This window comes from Elaeis guineensis, chromosome 8, assembly GCF_000442705.2.
Source record: "Elaeis guineensis isolate ETL-2024a chromosome 8, EG11, whole genome shotgun sequence".
NCBI lineage: Eukaryota > Viridiplantae > Streptophyta > Magnoliopsida > Arecales > Arecaceae > Elaeis > Elaeis guineensis.
This window is the reverse complement of record NC_026000.2, coordinates 21,292,978-21,315,485: the sequence shown is the minus strand read 5'-3', so window position 1 is coordinate 21,315,485 and position 22,508 is coordinate 21,292,978. Positions and strand designations below refer to the sequence as shown.

General features: G+C 35.6%; 1 protein-coding gene across 5 annotated transcripts in view; it reads right to left on the bottom strand.

The window, feature by feature from the left end:
• Positions 1–1,478: 1,478 nt before the first annotated feature.
• LOC105049886 (uncharacterized) overlaps positions 1,479–22,508 on the bottom strand; it is a 32,095-nt gene continuing 11,065 nt past the window's right edge. For 3 of the 5 annotated variants that reach the window (XM_073242585.1, XM_073242584.1, XM_073242583.1), the window contains exons 10-22: positions 20,376–20,444; positions 20,137–20,280; positions 19,986–20,056; positions 19,433–19,642; positions 16,100–16,209; positions 15,913–16,010; positions 15,786–15,827; positions 10,912–11,031; positions 10,783–10,834; positions 10,647–10,708; positions 1,970–2,031; positions 1,836–1,887; positions 1,479–1,770 (exon numbers count right to left, since the gene is read on the bottom strand). In XM_073242585.1, coding sequence (XP_073098686.1) covers positions 1,765–1,770; positions 1,836–1,887; positions 1,970–2,031; positions 10,647–10,708; positions 10,783–10,834; positions 10,912–11,031; positions 15,786–15,827; positions 15,913–16,010; positions 16,100–16,209; positions 19,433–19,642; positions 19,986–20,056; positions 20,137–20,280; positions 20,376–20,444 — 1,098 coding nt within the window. In that variant the 3' untranslated portion in view covers positions 1,479–1,764. The remainder of the gene's footprint in view (positions 1,771–1,835; positions 1,888–1,969; positions 2,032–10,646; positions 10,709–10,782; positions 10,835–10,911; positions 11,032–15,785; positions 15,828–15,912; positions 16,011–16,099; positions 16,210–19,432; positions 19,643–19,985; positions 20,057–20,136; positions 20,281–20,375; positions 20,445–22,508) is intronic. The other 2 variants (XM_029266049.2, XM_073242586.1) reach the window with 2 other exon arrangements.

Below are 22,508 nucleotides of genomic sequence, written 5' to 3'. Positions count from 1 at the left end.
GGCTGGCCCGAAATGCTGATCTACTTGAGGCGAGATGGCAGCTGATTAGGATTATGTTTGAGAGGGCTTCATCTCACGCAGTTAAGATTGTGGACACATTGTAGTCAGGGTCAACCTTAAGGAGTTGGGATATTTGAGACGTCATTTTCGCTCTTGTAATGCCTCGTAGGGTTTATATCACCTGGGAGCCCCCATCGTCGAGCCTTCCTCAAGACCAATTTTGATAGCAATGTGACTACCAGCAATAATGGAGCAGACTTCATGATCAAGGACCTGAACTCTAGATTTATGGTGGCCGACAGGGTCTGTTTATTCAAAACCACCATTCTTGCTGCGGAGCTTTGAGCCACATGGGAGGACATCTCCTTTACGCACCTGATTCGACCTGTGGGCAAGGAGTGGTTTGCCTCCTCCATTGACATTAGACATGTCTATCAGGAGGTGAACTCCACAGCCGACTAGGCTGTGAGTTTTGTAGCTGTTCATTATGGAGGATGCAACTGGATTGATATGTCTTTTTTGCTGATGTCATTTTTGGATATCCTTCTTTTTGACTCCTTAGATTGTATTCCATCTGAGCAGAAAAAAAGAAAAAAGAAATTGCATCAAGAAGAAGCAAAGGAGAATAGCAAAAGACTAGGGTATCATTGGAGAAGTGGATACCCATTCTTGGTAGAACATTGTGCCCTTTTTTTTCTTTGTGACTATTTTTGTTTTATAACACCTCTTGTTCATAAATGCCTTATGTTAGGCTTCAGTACAGATCCACTAAGAACTGCAGTGGACTAAAAGATTCACAAGCTGCATAACTCTTCAACCTGTTGTATTTTTGAATTGAGTACTCGAGTAGCAGTCCAACAATGGATAACTTGTGGACGCGATGTGACAAGCATCATTACTTCAGCGTTGCTTGGATGCCCATATGTGATTTCCCCAGCTTGGACGTCCCCTGCAAACAGATGTTACACTTAGTGCTGCATGGTGGAGGGAGTAATTCATATGGTGATTGAAAATCAAACCCTCTCAAATCACATCAACACTTAGAGCCCACCCAGTCATATTTGAGGAGTAAGAAGAAAAAAGAGGTAACACAAGAAAAACCACTGCAAAGCTGACCTTCAGTATTCCAATAATCAGCTTCACCTTCAGTATTTCAAATCCACCTTAAATCATGTTCCCCTCAGTAACGAGTCCATGCTGTTAATACAGATGGCATTTTTAAGAAAAGATGCATCCTTACACGAGAGAATCTCAATTTAAACTGAGAATTTTTATGCTAAGCAACTAGATGCATATTAATGTATGGATTAGTTGCTTATATCTGATAGCTTTATCGCATTAAACATTGGATCCATTTGTTAATATGTACATAGCAAGCCTTGGTACCTCACAAAGTACGCTTGGTTTTCAGCCTCCAGCCATGGCAAGTAGAAACTTCTATGCATTAATGGAGCTAGAAATATTAATGCAAATCTAAGTGACGCGAAACCAAACAGAATATATATACACGTTTTGGAGAGCATTACTACAAGTATTCAACCATTCAATCATGCGAAGTCACGCATTGAATTACTCTACAAGCCACTGCTGTGCTACTGTAGGTCATAAAACACATAGCAGGATGTACCCTCGAGTAATTCCTAGTTACAACAGGACATCAATATTTTTAGCCCCATTATTATCCTTTAACACTTCATGTCTAACAGCCTTGCTTCTGCATCTTGTCCCTGCTTTATTTGGGTTTGTGGAGCTGTGACATCTGCATCAAACCTGAATCAAAGCTTTGTTAGTGTGAACTTTTGTATCAATGATGGGTGCCAAGCTTAACTACAGACCTGAGCATTTTTGGTTTTAAGCCTTTGTAGTTCTTCTTGGGTGCATATAAGCCTGACATCGCAAAATAATCCATGGAATATCAATATCATGACAATATTATAGTTGTATTTTATTTCGGATCATCAGAATTTACCTCCACTGCAGATCAGTGATATCCTGTAATAGCTCTTTCTCCCTTTCATGTGATGCTTCCAGCTGCAAAATGAAGAGAGTTTCAGCATGCAGCCCCACAATAAGGCTTCAAAATATGCTACTGCTTCATTAGCATGTTCAAAATCTAAGTTCCAGAATAGTTATTAAACTTTGTATTTGCACCACCAAATGTACATGTCAAAGTAGATTGTTTACCTGTCAACAAGGCCAAGTAAAACATCTAAAGAGGTCATCATATGACAACGGTACCAATAAGTCCCTAAAGCCACAGGGTATTTCATATAAGCATGTTGAATCTGGTAGACAGCCAGCATAATCTTTACCAGCCTTAGATGCCACTCATTTTCAGGTTTTGGCTTTCCTGCTATGAAATATATACTGCTTTTCATGGTTAAAGGATCTACATCCAGTGTGAATCTTGAGGCTCACTTGTCTGCAACATGTCCGGCAGAAACAATTCATTCTCACAGGCTGGGGGCAACCCACGACCAATTCATAGTTCTGAATGGGAACCTACTTTATCAGAAGAGTACGTGAAGCGAAGAAAAAGTGCGTGCATGTGGGGAGTGAAATGCAACACCAAGAATAAGAGATCAAGATCCCCTCAAAAAGAAAAGGAAAGAAGGTTTGAAGAACATGTGCCATTAGATCAGAACCAAGGTGCAAAAAGAAATATCCCAAGTGATTCATATAGAATAACAAAATTGATCATTGACATTCCTAAAGAACGAAATTAAAATTCTAAATCAAACCCTAACTTATAATTTTCTGGTCCAAACGGATCTCTGGCTACTTTACTGACTAGTCCGTAGTATGATCAACACAAAGACACTAATTTTTCACGGTCTAAGAGCCTCTGAGAAACAATGGAGTAATGGAGAGAGAATCTTGAATTCTAAGAAAAGAGGAGTTATCTTTTGTTCTATTTTTTTCTTCAGAATGTATCTCTTCTAAAAACACTGCCTTGTAGTTTTTTTCTCCTTTTAAATGGGGTTGGGTAGTTACTAAAAGTAACCACTCAAAACTACCATTGCATCATAGGCACATACCAATATCTCTCACTCACACATAATGGGCTCGACTCATCTCCATCCATATTTCTCATCCATCATACTAGGCAAATAGACCATGCGACCAGCAAGTATTCAAGAGCTTATTTGTCATGCACATGTTAGGGATACATAAGAGGTCATTGCTAAAAGATCAACATACTTATCATACCACAGACTAATTTTGTTACATTAATCATAATATCTCTTATCCTCCTATTAAAATAGCATTAGGAGCATGTTTGACTTTTTCTTCATTGCCATGTATTCACAATTATGGCCTTCTCCTCGCTGGATGATATAACTGGTTGACCGGTGAATACAGGTATGGATATAGAATAAAGATATAGTCTTCCTTTCTTGCTCGAGTCTATCTATTTCAATTCGACTGCTTTCTTAGACATGCCCCCCAGAACCGAATCACACATGGCCATTAGGGACACAATAAAGTAGTAAACATTGAAATGAAATTTCAAGAAACAATCGAAAGTCCTTAAGGATAACAATAGAGGTTATCAAACCTCAAGGGTCACATAATGAGTAAGCAAGGATCCATTCTCTCACTTTCCTTATTAATCACATAGCACACATAGTATGAATAACGTGCTATGGTGTTTACTTTTCTTAGAGTATATGTCATTTTCTAAAAGAAACATCATACAAACTTAAGTTCAAACACACCTCGATGCCTAACCTGAATTCTCCAAGTCAGTATACTCTTATACTACTATTCAAGAATTCATGTACGGCTTCTAAACAGGCTAGGTTGGATGGTGGAGACATCTATCTTGATCAAATATATAATAATGATCTTATCTTGATTCTCATATCAAGATGACATAAGCTTTAAGCTTAAACTCAATGATCTCTTAGCATTTTTATATTTAAAACATCTCATCTCTGCATGCTCTCGGCACCAGAGGCGATTGTCCATGTGAGAGTGCCAATCTTTGCCTACCTGCTATACTTCACTTTATGTATATTAAACAAAACTTTGCACATAATACTAATGTGTGTGTGTTATTATTAATGGGCATAAAAAAAATGAACAAGATGACCATTTAATGACATGAATATTATACTTAACACAAGTATATTTTCAAATATACATAATAAATACTTGTTCACAAGTTTCACATCACAGTTTACATAGCCCCAACAATTTCACATGTTTTATGTACACATTTCTAGCTCTTGGCTTGGTGAGTGGATCCGCCACCATTTGATGTATAGAAATACATCATATAACCACTTCCTTTTGTGCTATAATGTCTTTCACAAAATTGTATTTAGTATCAACATGTTTGATTCTATAATGATATTTGGGATCCTTTATATAAGCTATTGCTGTCTGGTCACAGTGCACTCTCACCGATCCCTCATTATCACTTAACATTCTTAAATGCAATAGAAATCTTCTCAACCAAACAGCCTCTTGCACTACTACTGAACATGCCACAAATTCGGTTTCCATTATAGGTAAGGCTATGCATGTTTGTTTCTTGCTACTCCATGATATGGTGCCATTATTTAGCAAGAACATATACCTAGACATCAATTTGTGTTCATCTATATCTCCTTCCTAATCAGTATCAGTATAACCTCACAAATGCAAATCGGATCACTGATAGCAAAGAGAATAATTTGAAGTGTCTTTTAAATATCTCAAAATCTTTTTGACAGCTTTCTAATGTCCCTATCCTAGATTGGATTGATACTGACTGACTAAGCCCATGGCATAACAAATATCTGGCCTTATACACATCATAGCATACATTAAGCTTCCAACCGCAATTGAGTATGGCACTTTGAACATTATTTTCTTTTCTTGTGGAGTCTTAGACATATTTCAAGGCTTAAGCACTCACCTTTCGTTACAGAAGTGTCAATAGGATTATAATCTTTCATAGTAAAACATTCAAGAATCTTCCTAATATATGACTCTTATGAAAGAGCAAGGAGTTTTCTTGAACGATCTCGATATATTTTAACACCGAGAATATAATCCACCTCACCCATTCTTTTCATCTTAAAGTTTGAGGATAACTACTCCTTTATAGCAAGGACAAAATCTTTATCATTTCCAGCCAACAAGATATCATCAACATATAATGACATTATTATAAACTTCTCCATGGACCGTTTGACACATACATAGTGGCCCTCATCAATCATTTTAAAATCATAAGAGATTATCGCTGATGAAATCTTAAATATCATTGTCTAGATGATTGTTTTAGGTCACATATAGAATGCTGCAATTTGTATTCTTTATTCTCTTGGTCTTTAACAATGAAACCCACTGATTGTTCCATATAATTTTTTTTAAATAGTTCATTTAAGAATGCTATCTTAACATCCACTTGATAGAGTTGCAAACCCATTTGAGCTACAATGGCTAGAATTAAGCCAATTGAGCCAAACCTTACAATTGGAGAAAAAGTTTCCTCAAAGCTATACCCTCTTGTTGGGTATAACTTTTCGGTACAAGACAAGCCTTATACCTATCAATGGTTCCATCAGCCTTACACTTGATCTTAAGAACCCATTTGTTCCCAATTGCCTTGCGCCCAAGTGAAAGATCTACAAATTTCTAAACTCGATTTACTTTCATAGACTCCATTTCTTCTTCCATTGCTTTCTTTTATTGTTCCTCTGTAAGGCAAGATAGAGCCTTATGAACTGTTCTAGGTTCATCACTATCTTGTGGAGTGATTAATAAAGCTTATCCTTCAATTTCAAAACAACGGCAGGATATGCTCTTACGATTGCTTTTCCGCAGTTCAAGTTCTTATAAAATAAATTTATTTATTCTACCACTCCCACTTGATTCTTGAGGCCGAGATATCTCTTCTTGTGTCTCAATTTGTCAAAGATTGACATTATCCGATTCCTCGATTTCATATAAAAGAGTATTTTTGTTAATCTCGCCTCTGCTCGAAAAATCATTCTTAAGAAAAATAACATCCAGTGTTTAATTTCAGTCAGACTTTTGTCAGCCTGTTCACTTAGGAATACAGAACCTTTCAAGTATTCCAAGTATCTAATAAAGATGTATTTCTTTCCTCTTAGACCCAACTTTTCATTTCAATCAGAAGGATCATGAACATAAGCAACAGACCCTCAAGGTCTTAAATAACTTAAGTCAGGTTTTCTACCTATCCATAGTTTATAAGATGTAGAAGGGACTGATTTCAAGGGTATGCAGTTAAGTATATAGGCAGTAATCATCAATGCATCTCCCTAATAGGAGATTGATAGGTTTGCTTGTGTCATCATAGATCTAACCATTTCCAAAAGAGTTTTATTCCTTCTCTCGACAACGCCATTTTGCTAAGGCGTGCCAGGAATAGTCAATTGCCTCGTAATTCCTTTATCATTACATAACTCCTTAAATTGTCCAAATAGATATCCATGCCTTCAATCGGTTCTCGAGGTCTTTATTTTCTTTTCTATCCGATTCTCTACATTTATATATAGTCTAAATCACTCTAATGCTTTAGGCTTATGAGAAATCAGATAGACATGACCATAATGCATGAAATCATCTATAAATATAACGAAATACAAAGCTTCTTGTCTTATTCTTACACTTATTGGACCACAGATATCGGAATGTATCAATTGCAATGAAAATTCGGCTCTAGTTGCTTTACCAAATGATTTTCTAGTTGTTTTTCAGCTAAAGAATACTCACAAATGGACATTTCTACTTTGGAGAGCGACCCTAATAGGTCTTCTCTTGCTAATCTATTCATTCGATCTTGCCCAATGTGGCCTAATCTAACATGCCAAACATTCATATCCACATTATTATTGCTAGTAGAGCCATGCAATGAAAAACAACCATTATCATAATTACACATATAATATTCAACATTCATGATAATGAAATCATTCATTATATAATCAAAACTATAATAAATAAAATCATTAAATAAGTCCACACCTTTAAACCTAAAGTTCAAATTGAAACCTAAATCTAAAAAACAACTATAGAGACCAAGTTTCGTCGAATCTTGAATGCATATAGAACATCATGTAGGAGCAAAGATCAGCCATCATGCAAATCTAATTTGCAAGTGCCAATTCCTTTGACCTCGACTTTAGCATTGTTTCCCACATAAATCCATCTTGCTCCAGTTGGGATTGGACGATACTCTACAAATGCTCCTCGATCTCTACATACATAGTCTGTGACTCTTGAGTCTACAATCCACAAAGGATATACTAAGCTAAAAACCTATATGTCACATCAAGAAGCAAGATTAGATGTTATCTTCTTTTGCTCGGAGCGCTCACGAGCAAAATGAACCAATGTGCCACAATTGTAATGCTTCATCTTGACCTTATCTTTCTTTCTCCCAAACCGCTTATCCTTCTTCTTAGGGTTGGTCATCTTCTTCCTAGGTGTAGGTCCATCTTCCTTTCTCCTTTCTTTTCCATCCTAATACCTTTTGCATTTAAAGCTCGAAGTTCTTTGGAAGCTAGACTCGACCACAAAGGCCTGCCTGCGCTGCTGCAAGGCACTTATTTTCAAGTTGCACATGGCGAGCAACATCAATGAAGGGCTCAATGCTTTCATTATGGGTCAAATTAATCTTCATATGCTCCCAATTATCAGGAAGGGAGCGCATCACAACTTGGACTTGCTACTTATCAGAGAGAAAATGGCCAGCTAACTTTAACTCAGTAATTATATTTGACATCTCCCTTAGGTGTTGCTGAATTGTATGATTGGGGCACTTCTTGTAAGTGTCCAATTTAATTGTTTGCTACCTCAGTTTGCTCACCAATGTACATCCAAACTTTTACTTTAAGACATTCCACATGGCATAAGCAGTCGGATACTATTTGTACTCATATAGTAGGTCATTATTCATAGAGCTTGCCAGAATTCCTCGAGCTGTGGAATCCATCTTTTTTCAAGCTCGATATGCCTCTTGGTCTCTCCTACTTTGAGCAGAATTACCCTCATCAAGGTCTATCATTTCATGGTGAATAGACTCTAGGGCTTTTTGTTCCTCAAGCATATATTGGATTTTCACATGCCAAATATTATAATTATCACCATTCAGCTTTTCACCGTTATTCAGATCAGCAATAATGTTTCTTGATGCCATAAAAAATTTGATACAAGGAGACATACATATATAATATCAATACTCAAACACAACGCACATTTGATTTTGCCAATAATGTAGAATAAACCTATGATAATTTAACACAAGATACAAAGCTGAAAGTTCACTATATTCCCAATCATCATCCATTGTCCTAATTTTCAAGTATCACAAACTTAGTTCTATTATAGCAAAATATCTATTCTAGATTAAAAACATTACAAAAATTTAAGTCATCTAAAACTCCCACTTGAAATAAGCATACACCAAAATTAATAATAAATGCAACACGTGTTCAAATTTAAGGTTGCATGCCAAATAATAGATGAAATTACATCCATGAAAAAACAACATCTATCTATTTACATATCAAATGTGCATTATAATAGTAAATAAAATATTTACAATAAACATATTTCTAACACAAAGAACTAATGATGAAAGTATTGAATTCTCCTAGGGATAGACTCATTAATTTCTCTAAGGACATGTCTAGGTGCTACCTTTGGTAGGCATAAAGTGCCTAAGTCAACATGTCCATGATGGTGAAAATTAGGGCTTAATGAGAGGGCTGCTGATCTAGTAATGTTCCTGATCATGTACTCTTTTGTAAAAGCTTTCACTAACCAAGGACATATTTTAGATGGTCTAGGTGATCCCCAAAAATGATCTAACAGATATTGCCAAAGGTCAAGTAGAGTAGCTTCTAATGTTGAGAGTCTTTGATCCTCATTCATAATATATCCCACAAATATAATGTTTTGTATACATACTCGATCATATCAACATTAGGTTCCATCTTATATTCATTCAATTGTCTCACCATTTTTCTAACTCGTGCCTGCTGCTCTAATGTTCTTATAGCTATAGGGCATCTGCACATAATTATCATTTTTCCTATAACAAATAAAGAAAAAATAAAATATTAAGAAAAATAAGATATAGGCACCTAAATATCAAGATACAAGTCTAGACACAGTTTTTGCTATTCTACTTCTATTCTATATAAATATCTTTTTATTTATTTATTTCATATATATGTATATTTAAAAAAAAACATGACACCGGTTTGGCTAAGTGGTCAAAGGTGTTGGTTTGGGGCTGTGATCCTGGAGGGCATGGGCCCACCATCACATGCGATGTATAGCACAATGGCTGCCTTCTTCAACCTCAGAAAATCCCCAATATTTTCACATTTTATTCATTTTAGTCCCTAATTTTCAATCTTCAATATCCCCCTCTACCAATGTCCAAAAATTTAGAATTATACATCGATTTAAAGCTCTTGACATGCTCTTTCCAACCATATAAATTTCAAAATCTGAAACTGAACCGATTTTTAATTATGCCCTTTTAAAATTATGATTTTGCAAAATTGAATACTCAACTTCCCTCAAACCACTTATCCGATTACTATGAAATTTTGCAGATGGACTTTTTCCATACAAAAATTTGTGTCCTAATTCATAGTGTACAATAAGATACGAATTTTTCAATCTATAATGCAAAATTGTACAAACAACCAATTAATCACAAAAATTATTCAATAATCAGTTATTAATACACTACATCATGCCAAAAAACAGCCTAAATTGATCTGATACAAATGAAGAATGAAATTAAAATTCTAAATCAAACCCTAACTTACAGATTTCTAGTCCAAACGGATCTCTGGCTGCTTTATTGGCTAGTCCATAGCATAATCAATGCGAAGACACTAACTTTTCACAGTCTAAGAACCTCTGAGAAATGGAGTAATGGAGAGAGACTCTTGAATTCTAAGAAAAGAGGAGAGTTATCTTTTGTTCTATTTTTTTCTTCAGAATGTATCTCTTTCACTGCCTTGCAGTTTTTTTCTTCTTTTAAATGGGGTTGGGTGGTTACTAAAAACAAAACTACCATTGCATCATGGGCGTATACCAATAGTTCCAATGCATCTACCATACTATCTATGAGTTAGAAGTGTGCTACTAAATGATGAATGATTCCTTAAGTGGCAATGAGAAAAGGAGATTTTCATTTGATGAGATAAAAAAAAGGGCACTCCCATTCAGGTGTTTTTTCCCACCCAAGCAAGACAAAATGAAATGATTCATGCTATTATGACATTATTTTGTAGTTGGAATTTTGAAAAATAAAGGGGGTGCAAGCGCATTAGATGACCATATCAAAAATGGCAAATATTGATATAGATTTGGGACAAAATTGACTTGAAGGGATTTGTTAAGACTACTGATGCAGAGAAATCAGGATTGGTATTATTAATGGCAAGATAATGGCGCTTCTATAAGCATTTAAGGGCAAATATTGTCATATATAACACATTAAAATGCACATCAGAGAGATGCTTAGACGAATAGGATCGGTCAAACAAAACACACCAATGATTATCTAATCAAATTTTTTTTGGTCTAAAGTACCATAAGTCCAGGATAAAAGTACAATACTTTGAGCATGATCTAGATAAGAGATGATAATTGCTTACCAAAGTCTTCTCAGTTGTAGGGGTAGATGCCGCTATGTATACACCCTCAGCTGGACGAGTAGCTGTAGCAAAATGACCAATAATTTTGTTCCATAAACAAAGGTCAAAACTAAGCTCAAATGTGAAGAGACATTACCTGATGAGTCACCAGTACTCACTTGCTTCATCAAATTAAGGACATTATCCTGCTAAAAGAAAACTCAAAAATAACAACCTAGACAAAGACCAGGAAGAAAAAATTATGTTAATAAAAGTTGATCCATACTCTTTGAAGAATGTTTGTCTGCAACATATAATGCAACTGCGGTAAAGGCGACCAGCCAGGAACAGTTGGGGCAGCATCAGATGGTGATGGTAGAGTGCTTGAAGGAAGCTGAGTAATCACCTACATGGTCCAGAATGTCTGTATAATCCATCAACAAAAACAAGGTGCATGCTTGCCTAAGTTTAGAAACCTAATATGATATCATATTTCATAACTGCCAGCCTATATTCATCCATTCATAAACATCGAAAAATTTTACAATGGTAATGGCACATACTTTACCAATAAACTTTTGAATAATTTCTAGATGCCAAAGGAAGAATAATGATGATAGTCATCATATTGTATCTCTACTATCGTAATGGGTACTCTTGGGGAAGAACTCCATCCACTTTTTGACTCTACTTTTAGTACATTTACAAAAACACCCCTTATGACAGAGATTCCAACCATGATAAGGACATGCATCACACATGCTAAATACTAGTTAGATATAACTAACCTTATTATGTTTAAATTACTTAATCTGAAGGTGCAAATATTCAAATAAAATTCAAATCTGGCTAGTTCCTCTCTCTGAGTGACAAAACCATGATAGCCAGAATCTTCTACCTAGTGTAATGTGCTCAATTTGGAATGTCCCCAAAATGTTGAGCAGGCATCTACTTCCTAAACATTCACTTAAGTGCTTATAACATATCCACTTACCTGCGCTTGCTCACGATTCTTTCGACTAAACACAAAACTTCTTTATGTGTGCAGGCACATGCACATGCATACTAACATCCTCTCAACGGTCTCAAGTTGTAGACAACAGAGTTTCTGTCTCCCTCCTAACAAGTGCAATTGGGCGACACCTTCATCTATTCCTCTTGGCAGGCAGTAGAGGCTATCGCATCCAAGGACTAAAGACAATCACTCCATACCATATCTACAGCATGTACCGTACCAGCAGGTTGTCAGCAGATTACTAGGTATGTTCCTCTACATCGTGTTGCACTTGTATGTGTATAGGCCCACATCAATGTGCATCTCTTTGATATGGAGTGGTACAAATTGAAACATCATGTTCAGGCTTGAATTCTACTTCGGACTTATTTCACACCATCTTGAGCAGCCTGATTTTCTATTTTAGGTGGTCAGTAAATCTTCCCAAATTAATAGTTTTCTCCTTCTGTAAGGACTTGGAAGCACATTGGACATGATCACAGTAAAATTTCTTCATTCTACATCAGACTAGAAGTTAAAATTAATGTAGATTCCTAAAAGCTTTTCATATTACCATCAGCAATGAATTTATTATAAATGTCCCTACACTAGTATAAAGAAATTAAAATCATTCCATGTGAAAAAGTAAATGAATAAAGTAGTATATCTTAGTGTGCTGGTCGTGGACCCTTTTTATGGCTTTGAGTATCAGTAGTATATCTTAGTGTGCTGGTCGTGGACCCTTTTTATGGATTTGAGTATCTTTCCATGCCAGTATGTGACAATTGTTAGCATGATATTTGTACTAAGTCAGCCCCTCATCAGCACTGCCACAATATGTGATAGTATATCGATAGAAATATTTTCCTTCCTGACAACAACTGAGTGCCTTTCTTTTAGTTGAAAAGTAGCAACAATCCAGTATGAGTTACCTTCTCCTCAGATATAATCATCTAGACTGCATAGAATGGGTTGAAGTAACTTGCTACCTTGGGTTGGCTTAAGTATGTGAAGGGATTTTAAAATAGATTAGGTCTGACCCTAGGAAAAGTTGGTTCAATGTTGAAATCAGCATCTAGGCTAGGCTAATGAAGATACAGGGTTGGTTCTTCATCCATTTAGCTCAGATATTAAGCAAGGGAGTACAGATTGATGTGATACAACATGTGCAATGAATGCTAAGAAAATCCAGGGTAAGAAGGATAACAGCACAAATTGCATGAAGGGTACGAAGTATAGAAGGGCAAACAAAAATCTGGATAGTAATTTTAATGAAGGATTTAGAAATGTATTTTTAAGAATGTTTATCATCAAAGAGATCAGATTTTGCTTGTTATAGCCAATGTGGACTAATTTCAAGAAACTAGCACTCTTTATAGGTATTTAAAACTGCAGAAGATGGATGCATGATTCTAGCACAAACAACCAGTAATGTTGGTAGCTAATTAGGACATGGTACACGTATCATAAAGTGAATACCACACACCCTTTTCATACTTTATTCATTTAGACAATTAGACCCTTATGCACGTGCACACACACATAAATATAAGATGAATGATTCTAGCATAACCAACTGGTACATTGGTAAATATATACGACATGATACATGTTATATCATAAAGTGAATACCTGCATCCTGTCTATACTTTATTCATTTAGACAACTAGATCCCTAGTCAACCAAGTGATGACTGTAGAATCCTGACCAATGCAACATAGTATTTTCAATTAAAAAATTTGGACCAATTTTTAGTTTGATTTTGTATCATGAATTAGATCATTCAGATGAAGTTTCAAGTGTATTTTTTCTTGGCAATCAATTCCAGTGTGTTTCATCTGCTCAGGAAGAAATGGCTGTTTTTGTCTATTATCTAATGGACCACTTGACAATTCATCCAAGTCTTGATCCACATGTTTCAGCATGCAATTTTAATGAATGTTGCGAAGCTCGTTCGGTAAAAGTAAATTTTAATTCCAAAAGCGGAATTTGGAAGATCTACAAACTGACATGGTAAAGGATGGTCAGCCATCGATTGCTATGGTCATCAGCATAAAGTCAGTAAAGGTCATTTTTTATTGCAGTCATACATGGTAGGAGAAGTCTAAACATGACCACCGTCAAATTTTAGAAGGGGCTGAGGAATTTTTTCATGAACTAAATTGCTTCTTTAAATCAAATTGAATTATATGATGTTCACTTAAATGCAGGAAGAAGACCAATTACATGACTTAACTAACTTGTGAGCTCACTTATCATAAAGCCATAACCATAACCAGAATGCCTTGTCTGGACTATTAGGGGTTGAATTAACTTATAATAAAAGCAAAACAAATTTTAAAATAAGTGTGACTTATTATCACTATATAAAGTCAACATCTTCCAACTAATAAATGGTTCCATGACTAATCCTTTGCTAATAGATGAGCTTAATTCATGGTCATCGGTTTTTCCCTGGAACTATGACAATTATAAATAAATGCGCACAAACTATAATCTTAAACAACCAACAAGGGACAACAAACCTTGGCATACCAAGCCCAATCCCAAGATTGGCCTTCTAAATTAACAATTTTTTCCTGTTAGTTTTCATCTGCAAAAATTCCAGTGATGTGTTCATAAATTTTGTCGTGACATGTTCAGCCCAATTCATCTCTTTCATTTACACGCTGTTAAAGATTTTTTTTTTTTAAAGAGAAAAAGAGAAAGATTGGACGAGAGTCCAATCAATTCATTAAGTGAAAGAATAGATAAGCAGTACGAAGACTAAGTAAACAACCACCGGACTTCAAAACTAACCTAGCCCTTAATCTAAGAACTAAGAAGGGTAACACGACAAGCCTATCAGCTTACAGAAGCTTCCTAGGAACAAGGTTAATCCATAAGAGATTCTTCTTGCTACAGCAACATCAAGATGTTTGCATTTCTCTCTTTTTAAAACCATCTTCCTCTGAACTTTTGTTGAATCACGAGTCTCTGCCCTTTCCAGACTAATAGTAAATGCTGATGTGAGTGTGCATGCACATTATACATTTCCATTATTCTATTTGGTTGGGTCAACTATAACTTGTGCGGTAGATATGTCACTGTACAACAGACCTTTTCATGATGCGGCTATAAGTGAACCAAGGGGGAAGTATACTCAAGTGGGACAAGAAACTGTCCCGAATGGTGATTGAAATATCTGCTATGGAAGCAAATGGTGTTGCACAGATTACAAGCTACTACTGGTAAAATATTGAAGAATTAATACAACTAAAAGAAATTTTCAACTGAGACTCATTTTGTGGGAGAATGAAGAAATCTCTGTTATTTACAACTAATATAATGGCCCTAAACAATCTAAATCTTATCCTTGGATCAAGATTAGCTAGGATCATAAAAGATCAATATTATAAATAATCCATTACCTTGGATCATAAGATCCAACTTAATCATGTTATTACAAATTAAACCATTAAGAAGTCCATTATTTACAATTTATTTCACTATATGGATTTTAGATGCACTTACTTATTGCTTAGAAACCTCAACAATGCAATATTAGCAAGCCATGATAGGGCATTTGACGACTAAAAAGTTAAAAAAAAAAAAATGAAAGAAAGAAATTCTAGAGTTTGTATAGTTAAAAGCAAGATATGAATCTTAATATTTTTACAACTATTCGTTGAAATCTGATTTTTTTTATAAAAAAAATACTGAAAAGGATCACTTAATAGATATATTTGAACTTTGAAATCCTAGTATATAATATCTAAAATTAACTAGACATGATGCTTATTTCTTTAGACATGCTAAATATGGGCTTATAATGGTGGAAGCTAGATTCCTATGTGTATCATTCTCTATTTTTCATTCATCAATATTTCACAAGCTTCATATCTCTTTTATTTTTAATATTTTGAAAAAAATTGTAAAGAATCTTGTGTTTTGCGATCTGATCCACAATGCAATCTGATCTACTTCCCTCTATTATTTAAGAAGCTATCACCATCCCTAATGACATTTTGGTATTCATCGATTCTACAGATTCAGAATATGCAAGACCAAAAGAGCTGTATTCTAGCAAGAAACAAATTTACATAAAAGGAAATGGTTTATGTAATGACTAGCATACGTTCCTTGCAGCCTGGAAGCTAAATGCAGATCATTACCAAATAACTAACCTGCACACTGTGACTCTTTGGTAGACTGAGAGATGGAAGAGCCTGAAGCAGTAAATAATCATCAAATCTAGGTCAACAATATTTTAAAAAAAAGTCACAGAATTAGAGCATGATGATGTTCGCATGCCTTATCTAAATCAACATTCTCAGATGTCACTTTAAAACGCCCCCTTTGCTGCACCACTGGAGCCTTTGATTTATCGTCAATATCTTCAGCATTTGATGCTGTGACAATGCATCTAGGCTTAAGGATGAAATTTTACGCAAAAATGTACCCTAAGTAATTTCCAATGTAACCAAGTTTCTAGACATGCCTGCTGACTTGGACGCTTTGTGTGTTGGTTCAATGGGCAAGTCAGCTGCTGTGTGACAAGCCCAGCCATTACAATTTTCTGTATTTTGGAGCAGATTATGTTGCTTCACACTGAAAAAAAAAAAAGAATGTTAAAATCAAAATTTTAATAGGCAGATATTGTATCAAGATATTTGGTTGATAATTTTTTTTTGAAAAAAATAAAACTGACTACAATGAACATTTACGAACTGATTCTGGTGTTTGCGATGATTGTGGATCTAGATCATCATTATGCAAAAAGAAAGGGAAAAAAAAAAGAAAAAGAAGCACAGTTCCACATTCATGAACACTAGAATTTCAACAGAAAATGAAGAGGCAAAAGTCAATATCCTCTTTTTCCCCCTCTTAAGGAGCAGCCTCAGAAAATGAGAGATATATGGCAATCCTATCTCATCAATTCAGGTTGACCATATCTTACTATCGCATCAATTCATGGCTAAGCCAAGTTTATCAGAATATACAGGAAATCAGGAATAACTCTCTTCTGGCAGCTAAGCCCTCACAGTGGTGGGTAGGAAGATAAAATTGTGCTATGTAAAAAAATATGACACAGAGCTTGCATGCTACAAGAAATACATAATCTAAGCAATCCATACCACCAATGCTTTTTATATAATAACATGTGAAATTTGTTGATACCTCCATGCTTAACTAAACGCAGAATATGACCCACCCAGTGTAGGTACAACCGCAGATTTCATATTGTTAGTTTTTTTGTTCCCTGATTTAGTTTAGGCTACTTCTCACAGATCAGCCAGTTGGCCAAAATTGGAATTCCTAGGGTTATTTCCAGATATTTCAATGAAGTGATGTGTTTCTAAAATTAAGAGATAACAACTAAATGAATACTAAAAATTATACCAAGGGGAAAAATCATGCTTTGGGAATTTCTAGAAAAGGGTAATGTATAACAAATAAGAATACAAAAGGCAAATAAGGCTAGACGTGCATATTATCATGATATTTCCAAAAGTTAGGATTAGGAAAAAGCAAGACAAATTTCAAAAAGGGCCAGATAGATCAAGTTGGTTGCAAGAAAAATCAGGACATGGAATTTTAGTCAAACTTGATAAGATTTGAGAAAGATGGAAGGCCAACCTCTTATATAAAGAGGACACTACACAAGGAAACTTTTTCAGAGAATAATAACATCGGTCCAAACACTTATACCATCATTCAATTTGGAGAAATGAAAAATCAAGGACCTTTGACGAAGGAGAACAAGGATACAAAGTTACAAATATTAAAAATTCGAAGAAAAAAAAAGATACAGAAGCATGAGGGCTTGGGGCAAGATGAGATACGAACTAAGCATGCCAATTCAAACAAGAAAGTAGGTTTAGTTGAGAAGCAGCTTCATGACATTTAGATAATAAGGAGAATGCCATATAATAGAGGTATTTAGGCTCATACCTGTATGAGAAAAGGTGAACTGCAAAAGTGTACAGATCAGCTAAATAAGTCACTCTAAACGTATAGTATAGGGTGGTAGGAAGAAAAATTAAGAAAGAAACAATTTCATGAGTTAATTTGCCTTCATTCTAGGCAGGTCAACAATAGGAGGCTGCTTGTTTTCTTAGGCAACAAATGGAAAGACTATGAAAACATAAAATGAATTCACATGTGGGTTTTGTTGATTGAAGACAACATATGACAGAGTACCATCAAAGGCACTTTGAGTGGACATACTACAAGCAAAGTGTGCATTCAAGACATACATAATGGAGGAATGAGAGGCATTAGAAATCATTGTAGTAAGAAAGTAAAACTTCTATTATACATGGTAATTGGTAAGCCTACACTAAAGGATTGGCACCAAGTCTATCTCTTTACACAAACAAGATGAACTCACTATTGATATATGGTAACATACTGCATCTTATTCGCAGATTCTATATTGCTTACGGATTAGATGAGGCCAAGATTAAAAACTAAGCTGGAACCATCCATGGTAATTGGTAAGCCTACACTAAAGGATTGGCACCAAGTCTATCTCTTCCCACAAACAAGATGAACTCACTATTGATATATGGTAGCATCTTGCATCTTATTCACAGATTCTATATTGCTTATGGATTAGATGAGGCCAAGGTTAAAAACTAAGTGGGAACTCTATATAAAAGGTTTGTAGGATAAGGCTTCAGGCATATGGAATGCAATTTAGTACCAACAAGAATGAAAATGAGGCCATAGTCTCAATTGATGTTCACAAAAACACAATTTAACTATTTATCTTGAGTTGGATATACTGTAAAAAGATTACAGAGATGATGAAAATATATCAAATAGAATTATGGACGTGTATGAAATGGAGAGGTACGTTCAAGTGCTACATTTTATATGGTTAGTGCATGCCTTTGACTTTATTCAAAAATGACATAATTAAGTGCCACAGGTGACAAGATAATTACCAATAATGATAACTATAAAATGTATCTGGACTGAAGAAAGAACATAATTAATGAAAATTTCATTTTTAGAAATATTCACATTTGCAAGGATCCATATTGGCTTTTATTTTATGGTCACCAGTGACAAAACATCCATTCTTTTCTATCTACAAAAGTTCCACTTCACTATATCTTGGTATTTATTCAAGGAACCTTTGAATACCAAGGATCAAAAAGGGTCTCTATTTCACTAAAACATCTTCATGGGACAGACTTAAAATCTATGCAATCTGAATTGACAACTATTTCCAAACAGACATTTTAAAAGTTACAAGTATTTTTTTCTCTTAATTTTCATCGAAATTTTCTGAAGAAACATGCAAGAATTCATGATCTCTTAAAATTATTGTTAATCTTGCCTATGATAAACGTATGAAATTACAGATATTTGTTGTTTAAGCTAAGATTTATGCAGCTTATCTATAAAAATAAAACATGGTTCAGTTTATAGTTATGAAAGATCAAATGCAAATTCGGGGCTTTTCCTTGTATCTATACATAAAAAACTGTTTGTCAAATTCCATAAGCAAAGGATGACAACAACCTCCCTTCCATATTTCTATCACTCCAAGGAGTTGCACTCCAAAACAGAGCTAGAAAAGAAGCATGAGCTTGTTTAGTGATTAAAAAAACATAATGAGATAGATAACTTCTAATTTCAAGTCGAAAACTTCTATTCAGAGAACAATTATCAAAAAGCAGAAAGATAGAACCATATTACAAATTAACAAATTCAGATCAATGTTTGAAAACAGTTTACAAGAAAATGAAGATGAAAAATCTCATAACATATGTTTCATGTGTTGTTGATTCTCACATACTTTAAGTGCAATAAGCCAAACCTTTCTCCCTTGCATGATGGAATAATGTCTGATGAGCATGAGCTGGTTGAGAGCTTTTGTTCATGGCAAGAGTGCAAGAGAATATTGTCCCAATGCTTTTCATTATTATCTAACTCATGATTTGCAGTATTTTCTATATCATTGCCATGGAACTGCTGAGAATTTTGACCATTTAAAATATATTCACTTTCAGAAATATTGGATCTGACTCTGGAATAAAGATATACAAACTAGTGTCAGCAGAATGATTATTTGCCATGACACGAAGCAAATGAATAACTACTTAGAAAATACATTTGATGATCAATAATTGCCATTGAAAATTTTTAAATTATAACTGAACAAATTAAATATAATAAAAATACATAGAACAACATAGCTCTACAAACTTCATGTAAGATCGTATATGTATGTCACACAAAATATATCTGTGAATGGAGAAAAGGCATGTGAATGCCAACTTATAGGAGGAATGGTAGAACAAAAAGGAGGCTTCGTGCAGAGACTGAAAGAATTAAAAAAAATGAAAGATTCATAAAGGTCAAACAATGACCTTCGAAATTTTGCAGAATGTTCAGGTGATGGAAGGGGATCTACTTTTTTCTGCAGATTTCCATCATTATCCTGCCAGCTACCTATTTGTCAGGAATTTCTGAAAAATAAGAATGAGCTTTAACCATATTTTGCAGAAGATTAACACTTACAACATCAACATCATCCTTAGTGGAGCATATTGTGATAGGGGGCATGCCTAATGGCATGCTTTCATGCAAAGGTTCAAGCTCAAACAAAGAATTTGGGCATCCTTGTGGATCTCGACCTGGAACATTGTCCTCATTTTCTCGAATCTGGGAGAGCATTCATTAAGTCATATTTAGCAGAAAAAAATCTCTAGTACACTGAGAATGTTCTAACAAGGTTGTAAAGAAAATCACATAAGTACCAGCGAAGCCTGAGCCTTTAAGTCTTCAATGTCAAAATTCCAACTACTGATTCCCCTTTTGTATTCATTCTACATGTAAGGTGAAACAAATCATCATATCCAGGAATTTCTTCAAAAATATCATAAAAATAGTAAACAAAGGATTAAGTATTATGTACCAGTGATGTGCAGCCTGACATTGTCATGATACATACTGTATTGTGCAGTGGTTGTGCCAGTGCTTGAAACAGTAACAAATACTGGCATACAGCCAATACTGTGCCAGTGTCACATGCTAATAAGGGATTAGCATGGTATATATTGTACCAGGCCATGCAGACCGGCACTTATTCCATGCTTTAAACTAAAATAGAAGATAATTGTAACATCAAGAATCACTGAGAAACTGCAACTCAGATGAAAGCAAATTTTCACTAATATCATATTGTTTATTACTAAGCACCAAAAATTAGATACGATACTTCTAATAAGAAGAACAAAGCATCCAATTAAGTTAAGAATCCCTCCGTAATAGAAGAAAAGAAATCATTCATGGAATAAGGTAATAATCAAATATTAATTTTGTTAACACAATTTGGAGATGCACAAAATGGAAAAGTAGAAAGGGTCTAAGCCATGAAAAAAAAGGGGAAAAGTATCAAGGCCTAAAATGATTATCTATAACCAAAAAATGGGAGAAAATAAGAAGAATTCTAATCAATTGGTATATATATACAAGAACTAAATGATGATACTCATGATGATGATAAATTAATAACTGTATGACCAAAGATTGTACAACTTATAGTTTGGAAAGGAGCAAAACTTTATTTTGAAACCATATTTGTCATTGGACCATGTATTCATGATAGTTTATAAGTTGTTGAAGGCTAGACTATACAAAACAAGCCCGGCCTGCCCAGCTTGGCCTGATATTTGCCAGGCTCCTACTGGGGCTTTAAGTCCATTAGGTGGGGCAATTTTTCATGCCTAACAGACATCAGGCTGCACTCAACCTTGTCATTGTTTAACCCAACCAAACATGAAATATTTAGGTTAACTTTTATATATAACATAATATTTTTATATTTATTAATTTGAAAAAGCTAAATGAAAATATAAAAGTGAAAAGAGAAAACCCTAGATAGAGACCCTGCTCTCCACTTAACCCATGCCGCCACTCTCACATCTGCCACCATCCTTGCTTCCCCTCTCCCCCTTCCTCCATGGCCTCCCACCTCCACCACCACTCCTCTTCCTTCCTCCCTCTCTCATCACATCACCCTCCCCTACTACCCTCTCTCTCTTGTCCTCCTCTTTGTGACCGGCCTCTGTTGGATTTTGACATCTCGAAATTTGACCTACAGCAGCAAAGCCCGAGACAAAAAAGCCCATAGCGCACAAGCCTAGAGGTGCAGCCTGCAGACGTGGCCCGCAAGCACGTGCGGTCCAGATGCACGATCTACCGTGCGGTCCAGCGTGCGGTCCAGGAGGGTGCAGTGCACGGTCCATGCACAGTAAGTCGGTCCATTATCGCAGTTCACGCACGATCCAGTGGTGTTTCGCACGATCGGATGGCCGCGAGCGCATGTGGGCTCGATCCAACAGTCTGAGGGGGTTCTGAGTCCTAACAGGAGTTGATTTTAGGATTTTTCTAAAGAGCCTAACAGCCTGTGGGCAGGTGGTAGTGGCTTGGCATGAGCAGAGAATCAGAGAGCGAGCTTGAGGATCTTAGGGAGCGCCAAAGAGTCTCCTTAGGGGGTTTTGAGAGCTTTCTTAGGGTTTCTTTTGTGCTTCTTATTGAGAGAGAGAGAGAGATTGATGTATTAGGGTTGAGAGAGTGTGATCTCCTCTTATATTTATTCTTTCCTTCATAGTGAAGCTTGTATATCTTGTGGAGGTAAGCCTTGGTCTGATCCACATATTTCATTATGTCTTTGTACATCTCTCTTCTTCTTTCCTGTTGCAATATCGACATCGTCACTAGTGATTGCGATCTTGGACGGAGGATCCGTATTCCGCACTCGTGAGGGATCCTCCTGACAAGTGGTATCAAAGCATGCGGCTATCTGGGTTGTGGCGGTATTGATCAAGGTTGAAAGATGAAGAAGATAGGCTCAATCAAGGTAGAGATCAACCGATATAATAGGAAGA